This window comes from Protopterus annectens, chromosome 4.part0, assembly GCF_019279795.1.
Source record: "Protopterus annectens isolate FY-2018-M chromosome 4.part0, PAN1.0, whole genome shotgun sequence".
Taxonomy (NCBI): Eukaryota; Metazoa; Chordata; order Ceratodontiformes; family Protopteridae; genus Protopterus; species Protopterus annectens.
In genome coordinates this window covers 387,173,533-387,185,581 of record NC_056733.1, presented here as the reverse complement: position 1 = coordinate 387,185,581, position 12,049 = coordinate 387,173,533, and the positions used below count along the sequence as shown (strand labels likewise).

Sequence of the window (12,049 nt, the reverse complement as noted above, 5' to 3'; positions counted from 1 at the left end):
CGCTCTCACCCTACCTTTTTAACATTTATCTTGAAGTTCTATTGTTAAATTTAAGTCAGAAAACATTTCACTGTTCAATTTACCTATATAAAATACAAGTGAAATACACTGCCTTTGCAGACAATTTAAACATCTATTTAGACCTTCCCTCAACGGAATTTGAAAACATTTTAAACTCTATAGACAAATTTTCGCAAATCTCAAATTATGCCATTAACCCAAACAAATCAATAATCTTTCCGCTAAACTCCCTCGGACACAAATAATTTTTCATTCCAGAAATATCAATCAAATATCAATCAAAATATTTGGGTATAACCTTCACTCACCCCCAACAAGAGCTAATAAAGTGTAATTTGTACAAAACTTGGACTAAAATCACTGAAGATCTCACAAGATGGAAGAGTTTAAATCTTTCTCTTCTCTCAAAAGTAGCTATTATAAAAATGAATATCCTCCCCAAACTTCTTTTCCACTTCTTCGCTCTTAATCAAAACATACCAAACACTTTTTTTTCAAAAATAAAAGTTGCACTAGGAAAGTTTATTTGGCACCCTAAAAATGTTAGAATCAGCTACAATAATCTTACACTTCCCAAAGATAGAGGAGGATTGGCCCTTCCGGACTTTTTGTTATATTACCATATAATTAATACCAGTCGTATTATACTCATTGTTAACTTCCAACAATCAAACAAGGACTGGAATCCCTTATGGACAAAATTGTACAATGCCCATATAAAAGCGTCTACTATCAATCCTAGAGCAATTCTCTTAACAACAAAACTCTTAAAGAGCATAAAATTCACCCTATATTAATAAAAAATATAAATGGGTTCCAATCACTGATAACTTCCCCTGGCTTACAATACTCCCTAACGATGGCCCAGCCAGTTCATCTTAATCCAAATCTTAAATTGGGTAATAGCATGTTAAATCTTGATAATTACCCTCTCATTAAGAACTGTACAGTCTGGGACTTCTACTCAGTTAAAGACTTACCATTTAATGAAATCATGTTCCCTTTGGCAGTGAACAAGAAATACTATATAATAATCAAACAAATATTTTACCTAATTTCTTTGATCACTGACACAAGGTCAGCTACCCCCACAGAGTACCATCTTTATCAGTCTCTAATAACCCAGCTCCTATCAAGGTCTAAAATGCTTTCCAAAGTCTATAGTCTAGTAATAAAAATAAAATACCAAGACAAGTTACTATTTTCTAAATATTGGGATGGAAAAAAATAAGGAAATTACACTTAGCCAAAAATTCGATGCAATTGATGCTACAATAAAGTTAACCGCTTTCAAAAAACTAATTTATACTCAGTTCATGATAAACAATAACACATATCACACTCCATCATTCGTAAATAAAATTAACCCAAACAGCTTACTTTTTTGTCCAAATTGCCCTAATTCTGTTGCAGACATACTCCACATTTTTTGGTCCTGTAAAAACGTGTATAAACTCTGGTGCTCCTTAAGAGCACGACTGGAGAAAATGGGTTACATGAAGTCAACCCTTTCCTGGGAAATGGCGCTATTAAATATCTATCCAGGTACATTTAAATCTGAAACTAAACGTATCATAGTGACACTGTGTGCATTACTCAAAACTTACATTACCTTTAACTGGCTAGACAGAGCCAAAATGTCCTGGAAAGATTTTCAATTGATGGCTGTTAAACATGTTTTGGCAAGTAAACTAAAAACTACAAGCAAAAAGAAGTTAAGTTATTTCAGAAATATTGGAATAACCTTCTGGATGTTCTGAATCATTATCCTACTTAGGTTGTTCTCCATTTCTCCTCCTACTATCTGTAAATACCTCTTCTCCTCATTACTTTTCTCAAGCAGAACCTTTGTAGAATTACAGTTATTGTGACCCTTTATGTTATCTTTTCTTACATTTGTGCAGGCAATACATTCTAGTTTCCTTATACTAATTCCCTCCCACTTAGTGACAGTCACATATATATTGTATATAGTTAAATCAAATAGGATTTAGGAATATTGATATATCTTCACACTGGGTGGCCACGGTGGTGCATCGGTTAGCATTGCCACCTCACAGCAAGAGGTTCTTCGGTTCAATTCTCGGCTGGGATGCCTTCTGTGTGGAGTCTGCATGCCCTCCCTCTGGTTGCACGGGTTTCCTCCGGGTACTCCGGTTTCCTCCCACATCCCAAAGACATGCTGTAGGTAGATTGGACACTCTAAATTGGCCCTAGGTGTGAATGCATGCATGTGTGTGCCTTCTGTGGAAGGTTGGGCGCCAGGCTGGCAACTCGACACCGTAAAACTACACTGCCAATCATGAGCAGACAGGTGATCTGCTGTGGCGACCCCTAACCGGGAAAAGCCGAAAGAAGAAGAAATATCAAATACCTCTCAGCAAATCCTTTCTACACTTTCTTTTTGTGTTTTTAATCAGCTAGTATCCTATTCACTTGATTAAAGAAGCTAAATATTTATTTTTGTTGTATCAGTACTGAATGTATCTGTTCTTAAGCAGGATTGTATGAAGATTTTTTCATTTTTCTGTTTTGAACCTATTTGTATTGTGTGAATTATGGTTTTGTTTTCATATTTGTGTTTTTAAAAATGCTAATAATCAGATTGCAAAAAAAATGTAATAGTTACTGCATTTACTGTGACTTATAAAATTTGGATTAAGACCTACAACCTAAAGAATACTACCATTATAAAAGTAGTTTGTGCTGAACAGTTTGCCATTTATACTTCTTTAATAATCCTTATTCCAGAGATATAAACATTTGTTTGAAATGTAAGGACATAATTTGATTCTGTGAAAAGCCTTAGGCTCCACTCCTTGGAAGTTGCAGATAGAAAGGCAAAGACAGATAAGATAGTCAGACACCCTTCATAGGGGACGCAAGCAACGTACTGCTGACAAGTCCATAGTACATCAAAGGCAGATGGAAGGAGTACTTCCCGCAGATTCTGAATGATGAAAACTCCACAGAAGCTGCATTGCCCCTGACACAGCCGACGATGAACCCTTGAAGTAAAAACAGCACTAAGGAAAATGAACTCATAGAAAGTAGCAAGCTCAGATAAGGTCACAGTAAATGTGATAAAGATGTTGGGTGAGTTAGGGGAGAGAGAATTCCAGAGGGTACTCCCAGCAGTATGAAGAGAAAGATGTATTCCAGATAGACTGGAGAATAATCATTCTAGTACCAGTGTACAAGAACAAAGGGGACATTAACAACTGTAGGCAGTATAGAGGTATCATACTCCTGTTACACTGCATGAAAATTTTGGGTAAGGCGATTAATAAATGAATACGCAGAGTATTAGAAAGTAAGATAGGAGATGAGCAGTTTGGATTTAGATCAGCATGCAGCACAACCGACCCAGTGTTTGCAGGTAGAGAATTGAGAAGAAGTTTGAGATGAGGAAAGAGTCCAGCTGAGTGTTCCTGGACTTGGAGAAAGCATATGACAAGGTCCCAAAAAGCTGATTTAGACAGCCTGCAATGGTTTGAAGTCACAGAAATATTGGTATAATTAGTGCAGGCTATGTTCAAGGTCCCATTGACACAAGTGTCAACAGTGTTCAGACTCTCAAAAGAGTGCGCATTGGGATTGGATATTCATGAGAGTTCATCTCTGAGCCCACTGCTGTTAATACTGATGATGGACTACATTAGTGAATGGGTCAAAGAGGTCAGATTAACAAAGTTACTTTATGCAGACAATGTGGCATTATAGGCAGACTGAACAAGAGCTTCAGTAAATGATAGGGGAATGGAATACAAAACTGAAGGTACACAGAATGAAACTGATGACAGATAAAACAATTGCAATGGCAGCAAATGGAGGAATCGGAAGAAGCTGAGAATTGAGATGGAAGGCAAAACAGTTGAACAGACTAGCAGCTTCAAGTATCTGAGAGAGGTGGTTTAAGAGAAGGGAAATATGAATTAAGAGGTCAAAGCTAGAAACAGAGTGGCTGCAGTCAACTGGTAGAGAGTGCCAGGGGTAGTGTGCAACAGAAGAATGGCAAAATAAGCTGAAAAGTAAGGTGTACAATGCAGTTTTGTGTCCAGCGCTACTGTATGGTACAGAAACATGGCCAGTGAAGGCAGAGCAGTTGAGGAAGCTAGAGGTGATGGAGATGAAGATGCACACTGTGGAACAGATGAAGAAATTAAGACATCAGAGTAGAAGCCTGAGTATCTCCAGTTGCAGAGAAGGTCAAAGAGAACAGATTACAGTGATTTGGGCAAGTGCAGGAAAGCAGAAGACAATCTGATGAAGAAAGTTTGAGACAGACAGGAAGAAACCAAGAGAAAATGAGGGCATCCATCAAAAAGATGGATGCATAAAGTGAGAGAAGACCTGTGACAGTCAGGCATGACTGTCAAAGAAGATAGGAGAATGACATTGAATCAGGAGAGATGGAGTCAGTTGATGACCCAATGCAGTAAATGGGAAAAAGGGGTTTGATGATAATGCAGTACAATGCTGAAAGTTTTACAGACACGATTTATTTCACATATAAGCTATATGTGAAATAAATCGTGTCTGTAAAACTTTCAGCATTGTACTGAGCAGTTTGATTTGGAGTACTGCTACTATCTGGTCCTGGAGCGAGGTGGAGCATTGTGTGAACTTGGTCGTTTTTGTTTTTTAAAAGTTTGTTGGTTTGATGATAATGTTGATGATATTGTTTTTATCTAGCTGTACTTTATTGCAAATTAAATGCATTCTGTCTTCTTTCTAATATGAATAAGTAGGAGTTTGTCCCATGCATTATGTCTGGCAAATAAAAAAGCATGTTTTACATAAAATAAAGCAGTAAAGTAGGTTAACAACTTGGGAATACATGTGTCTCAAGAATTCTTTATATTAGTACTCTTGTTTTATGTACTACATCTTAGTAGTGATCCCCATTTTTGACCTGCAGAATAAATTTAAGATAACTACATAGAGACAAATGGCATTAAGCTATTTTTTTGAGTATTATCCTGTCTTTGTGTTGTAAGTACATGAAAGAAATGTGTTTTTTGTTCCTCTCATTGCAGAGAAACAGGTATACATCTGGTATTGGAGAAACCTCAAAAAGATCTTCATGCAGTTATGAAGAAGTGCTTCGCTGTTGTAAATAGTTCTATATCCGAGGGCATGTCTGCAACAATTTTGGAGGTGAATCCCATCTTGCAATCATATATATATATATATATATATATATATATATATATATATATATATATATATATATTTTCTTTATATTTCTACATGCTTTTTAAAGGCAGTCTATTTTTGAAGTTTTGAAAACAGAAAAGAGGTGGTACTCTTATTAACGTGAACTAACTTGTTATGTATCATATTCCAAAAACAACTGGAATATTTACAGTGAGCCCAGAGTTTCTGAAATTCTAGATAAGTGTTTTATTTACAGCTTATGATAGTACTTGTCCAGTAAAAGAAAGAACATCTGAATTACAACTGTCAGAAAGAATAAAGGGCCACTAGCAACTCAGTTTAGTAATTGGGTGTTTAGATCACCATTTATAGTAATGTCTTCCATAACGAGCTAGTAAAGTAGAGTGGATGCTGGACAGTTTAGAAACAAGCGATGATGTGTAAAATGTTGGCTTAGAAGTTTTGATGGTATAGAAGGTCATCTTTTCAGCAGGCTGGATAAAACAAAGCCATATTTTACTGACATAATTTGGTGCATCTGTTAAAATATTAAGTGCACAAATTCCATACAGCATTTAAATTTCACCAAATAAAATATGCAGTATTCCAATATCTGTGGCATTGCATAGTAATGCTAGTGACTTTCCGAAATGGTAGCCTGCCCTCTTTCAACTCTAACCTGATTAACTTTTATTTTTTGCTGTCTCCCTACAGTTGACTTTTAGCTTCCATCAGCTTGTCTCCTCATTCTACAGGTCTGCCTGACCTACCGTAGCCTCTCACAGTCTCAAACCAACCCATCTCCATGGCCAATAAGAGATCAGGGACACTGGTGCAGTGTCATACTGCTGCCAGGGAAATGTTTCCTAAAACCCTCCCATCCTGTGGCAGCCTTGAGAGCTTCACAGTTACTCATATGGGAGGTACTTGCTTTCACTGATGTGCAGTCTCCCAAACAAGCAGTGTACACACCCAGCTCTTAATACTGCATTTCCGGTAAGCCTAGGCAGCCTTTGTCCCCAGCAGGATGAGCAAGCCATCATTATACTCTCACTCTCAAACTCCTATTATATGATCCCTCCAGCTCCCATGCTGTTAGTCAAGCACATGTAATCTGGAAAACAGTAATGGCTTCATCCCTGTGCACTGTGAGGCCAGATAATTCACTTGATTGTATTTTAATTCTTGATAGCATAGTGGTGAAAGCCACTCCCATCCATTACATAGCCCATGCCACATCCCCTAACTTCAGTGTTTGGCTAATTCCCTTTCACTGCATTTTTCCTTTTTGTGGTGAAGGGGACTATAAAGTTGGAGAAAGTATGAAGGATTCACTTTTTTACACCATGATCACAATCTTATGTTTTTATGTACTTTTTCACAATGTTAGTTCTTATAGTTGCTTTTTATTATGATTCAGATGTTGATATTTCAGCATTTGATCTTTTGTATAGAACCACATGGGTACTTGCTTGTTCTCAGTGTGTAGAATACCAGAGTGGCTGAAAGCATCAAATAAGAGTAGTGGGATGTTATATAGTTGATACATTGAGTTATATAATGTATGATATGGTATGCCTGCATAATTGTGATTTTAGGATAAAATACCTGCATAGTGCTTATATTCAAATAAGTAAATGGAAAATTACTAGGAATAAGTCTTTGAAAACATTAGATCAGCACTAATACCATTAATATATATAATAAATTATTTCATCTGGTGGGTCCTTTAGACTGGTTTATTTATTTTATTTTTTATTTGTTAACCGGGAAAGTTCTACTTGGAATGAGCCAATTTTCAGCAGAGGTCCGGGAAGAAATGCTCCAAACGCATGTCTTTGTAATGTGGCTGGAAACCCACACAAATGCAGGGAGGACATGCAGACTCCGCACAGAAGGCACCCCAGCCAGGTTTACTTGAGAACATCATGACAGTTAATTGGGCATGCCTTTATAGGCACCTTTAGGGCTGCTGATGTCATGGAACATACCAGAGCAGAATGTAACTGATCTAGATCATAATCAGTCTGTTTTTTATGTGGTAGGTCTTGTCTCCTAACCCTAATAAGCTTCTTTGAAAAAGTTAGAGGATGTGAACGGTTGTCATGCCATGCACTTTGCTTCTTAACATGACCTAGGCTTTTTATACTGTCCACTATGGTGGTGATATTGTAAAATTAGACAAACTTAATGTAAACCCATATGTTGTCCACTGGTTTGCAGATTGGCTGTCCTAAGTTGTGAAATTTGCTGGTAGAGTGCCACAGGGATTATTGCTGTGTCCTTTTCTGTTTGACATTTAATTTGCAGACATATTAGTTAGTATTGTAGAAGTGGGATTAACCATGTTTGCTGATAGCTGCAAGCTGGGCATGTTTATCAGCTCATCCATTGATACCAATGAGTTGGAGAAATGTCTGGGATATACCCATACCTGATGTACTGAAAACAGTCTCAAGCTAAATGCAAAAAAGTGAAGCTTAGTAGTGTTAAATGTCTGGGATATACCCATACCTGATGTACTGAAAACAGTCTCAAGCTAAATGCAAAAAAGTGAAGCTTAGTAGTGTTTAGAGCAAAAAGCCATTCCTTCCTCATATGTGTTTCAGACAGATACGGTCATGAGAGACCTGGGCACCCATGTGGAAAACTCTCTGTCATTTGATTATCATGTTTCTACCATAGTCTGGAAATCCTTCTCCCTGGTCCACTTAATTTCCAAAAGAATATTTTCAAGATCCTACTCTTTCCTTATCAGATACATCATCAGATATAGTGCCCCCATATTTTTTTCACCAAGAAAATGGGAGGCCTTAAGTCCTTCAGCTATCCCAGTAGATTAGCATAACTCTCATTGTACTCAACAGCCTATGTACTGCTCCAAGGTTAACTCTTTTACACATTTTAAGCCATGAAATACCCAGTCTTACTTGACCTCTTGTTTCTCCAGAAAACCGGTGGCTCAACAGACACCTGAAGTAGGAACTTAAATGCAACAGATAAACAAGACTCAATGGAGGGATAGGTTTCTAGCTCAGTGTATTCCAAGCCTGTCATTTAAATTACCACTGAAGGTCACAAAAACTGATACTTTGGCAACCTTTAACGCTAGTCATAAAGACCACATATGGGTAGACCCAAAATTACACCAAGGTCACCATATATGGTCCTGCTCAATTTGAGCGCTATTAAGTGTTTACAAAAATGGCAAGGACTTTTAATTGTGTCTGTTTAAAGTTACATATGGATAGACATCTCATTGTTTTTGTGACTGATTGCCTAGTATTGTTCCTGTATTCCTGTGTGCATTCTTCTGCAGTGTATGTTGTCTTATGTAGTATGGCTTTGTGCTTTATGTATTGCTTTCTTCTTATTCTGTGCATTTCATTTAATTTATTAATGAGCTTGTGATGGGTCCCTACTCCAGGCCAGTAATCAAGGAGACTCCATCATCACCACTGACTCCGGTGAGGGACGGTCACTAAGAGCAAAGATGGATTCACACAGTATTTTCAGATGCAGATCCCTGCACCAAGCACAATTTCCCTTAAGAGAATGCTGAGAGCATGCTCCAGACCTGGGCCTGGACTCTCTCTCTCCAGACCCACACAAAACTCCACACTGACCTCTTTGGAGCTCTGTGTCCCTGTTCCCAGTAGCTAACATGCACACTTGGCTATTTGAGTTTCACACACACATGCACACTTGGTAAAAGCTGGCACAGATTTACTAGCTGTGTCCCTTTCTGCCTAGACTCTGAGGTAATTATGCTGCCACCAGTCAGCTACCCTAAGGCTGTTACCAAGGGTACCCATTTATACTGTGTAAAATTAATACTAATACAAATGGTAGAGTGTGACCAAAGCAGCAAGGCTTTCAGGAGTGGCCACTGTATCACTAAAACAAGCATAAGTACTCTCAAGATGTTAAAATTATTCTCTAAAAGACCAGCCACAATGAAAAATATTAAAATAGTTAATGATAAATAATAAAACAGAAAACAGGAGAATACTTGACTATAGCAAACAACAGAGTTTCAACTACAGAGATATAAAAAAATTATTCAGTTGGATAGTTTCTCACAGATGCAGAAAACAGTGCTAAACTATTCTCACAAAATGTCCCTGACTAACTAAAGAATTACTGTTCCCTGAGTACTTACTAAAACAAGGCAAGCTGATGTGTGGTGAGTGTCTTACCACAGCAAACGTCAGATGATGTCTCTCTGTCTTTGTGGATGTGTGAGATGTATATCCTGTCAGAAATCTTTCCTGTCAAGTTGCAAAGTGCTGCTGTGAGAGTTCCAAAGAAACCAGATGCTGGTTAGAGGATGGCATCACCTGATGCTGGTAAAATACAGACACAGAGCTTTGTTAAGATCTGGGGTAGCATCTGAAAGCTATAATACAATTTCAGACTTTCCATCCTTCCAGAGTTCTCTGAGAAACTTGCACATTTGATCAGTTACAACAATACAACCTACTATAATTGCGTACATTCTTTGTCCAGCAGGACCTAATGTTGATGCATTTTTAACACTATTAACTTTACAAATATATTTTTGAACTCAAACATCTATACAAATCATTGTGATAGCCAAATGTCATAAAATGTTTTACAAAACTCCAGCTAGCTATGCTGGCATATGTACACATGTACTGCCCTACTCTCCCTGACACAGATGGCACTACCTCATAACATCACAGAGCTATGTGTTATGTCCTAGTTATGGCCAGAATGGTCTATTGTCCAAGTATTCAGTTAGATAAAATATATTAATAAAAATGTTATAAAGAAAATTACACTCTCCTAAACTGTTATTTATAAAATAACTTCATAGGTAAAATGTAATATAAAGACAAATCGCCACTTTTCTTTTTTGAAAGTCTGAGTAACCTACCCCTAAAAAGTAATATGGCAGAAATAGACTTTGCAAATATTGCTGAAATTATGAGTGATATTCCACAGTAGATACACTATACTCAACAGACCAAGTTTCTCATATCAGTAGACATAAGATAGTGTTTAGTTTACTTGGAGAGATGAAGTTTGGAAACTTAAAAGAAAGAGTAGAAAAAAGGCAAGAATTTAGAATGCAGAAACCTAATCATATTTAGAAAACAGTGTGACTAGGGAAGATTTTACAGGAGACAAACTAATTTATAGTGAAGAGGAAATTAGGAATTATGGCTATGGGAGAAGTAGAGAGAGTGACCTTATTGTCCATTTCTATACCATGCATTCTTAGTTTTAATTTCCACTATTCCTTCTGTCAGTGAAATTGTCTTTGATTCAGTATTGAAATTGCATCAGAGATCAAATGAGATCATTTGGATGGAAAGGAAAATAATGATTATTTTGTATGGTTACCAGAAGAATATGTGGGATATGTTGATAAGGTAGAACTGTACTTAAGGAACTGGAAGAATATGTTAAAATTTGGCAGAAATGTGTCTGAATTCAGTATTGGCAAAAAAAGTAAAGTGGTACAATGAAAGCAGTTAGGGGAACTGTTGCATAAAAGATTTGCTACTCTAAATATGCAAAAAATATGGGTTACAAATTTTAGATACTGTAGTTCTTCAGGATTTTGAACATGCTGGCTTTGAAACCAGAAAAAAAGACAAGAAGAATGGAACACCTATAGGTTTTGGCCACGTTAGTAAGATTGTGATCACAGTGGTGCAGTGGTTAGTGTTGTCACCTCACAGCAAGAGATTCTCCAGTTCGATTCTTGGCTGGAGCGCCTTCTGTATGTCCTCCCTGTGGCTGAGTGAGTTTTAAAGACATGCAGGTAGGTATGTGTGTGACTTCTGTGAAGGTTGGGCACTGGGCTGGCAACTCGACACCTTAAAAACACTCTGCCAATCAACCTGCGGACCGGTGATCCGCTGTGATGACCCCTAACTGAGAAAAGCGGAAAGACATTGCATTTTAGAGTTGGTTTAGACAAACAAAAATGTAAATTGTAAACATATGTATTCCATCACAAAATAATGAGGCAGAGATAAGGAAAAATAGGAATACTTAGATGATATTATTGGAATTAGCAACCCATCTGCACAAGGCCTCCATACTCGTAGAAGGTCCATAATTTCCCTGTAATATCTTTTTGGAGGCATTATTTCCTTCAGAGTGTGGGATATCAGTTAAATTATTTTGCATTTATTTCATTATTTATATCTGCTATTGTTATGTATAGTATATATAACTTTTTGGAGGAAGTATTTACATAAATTTGTAGTATTTACATAAATTATATAAAAATTATGTGCGTATTGAGCAGGTAACTCGTATACTGCACACACACACACACACACACACACACACACACACACACACACACACACACACACACACACACTTGTAGTTAACTATTTGGACCTAAGGCTATTGCATTATTTCAGAATATATAATCTCTGAGATGCTGGCATGTGTGACATAGACAAGCAGGCAGACCAACAAAAGTGGTAAATTACAACAGACATTCTTTTTACTATTGTGGTTAAATTCCTTATGATTGTCTAGCTCATAGGAGTTATGAAGCCAGTCCTGGTAACTTCTGTTGAACACACTTTTCCTATGCTGCTGTTTAGCTGTCTCCTGTTTGCACTTCTGTTGTGCTTTCATTTTTTTTAAAAGCCATGGTTAACAAGTGAAAAACAGATGGTGACAAAGAAAATTTTTATTCTTGATGTATAGACTTGACGCCATGAATAGGTAACCATGTTTTCCATTGGGCTGTCTTTGCACATAATCGACCCATTTTAAATGTTGTGGGATCAGTAGTTTTTTTTTTTTTTGTGAACCCAAGTGTATTTGAAGTTGTCAATTTAAGTACAAATTTATTTGTTTGTTTCTTTACTTA

General features: G+C 37.1%; 1 protein-coding gene across 2 annotated transcripts in view; it reads left to right on the top strand.

The window, feature by feature from the left end:
- The window catches only part of GLT1D1 (glycosyltransferase 1 domain containing 1), a 1,067,503-nt gene that overhangs the window by 915,560 nt on the left and 139,894 nt on the right, over positions 1-12,049 (top strand). For both annotated transcript variants that reach the window (XM_044068342.1, XM_044068341.1), the window contains exon 10: positions 5,061-5,181. In XM_044068342.1, the coding sequence (XP_043924277.1) occupies positions 5,061-5,181 (121 nt within the window). The remainder of the gene's footprint in view (positions 1-5,060; positions 5,182-12,049) is intronic.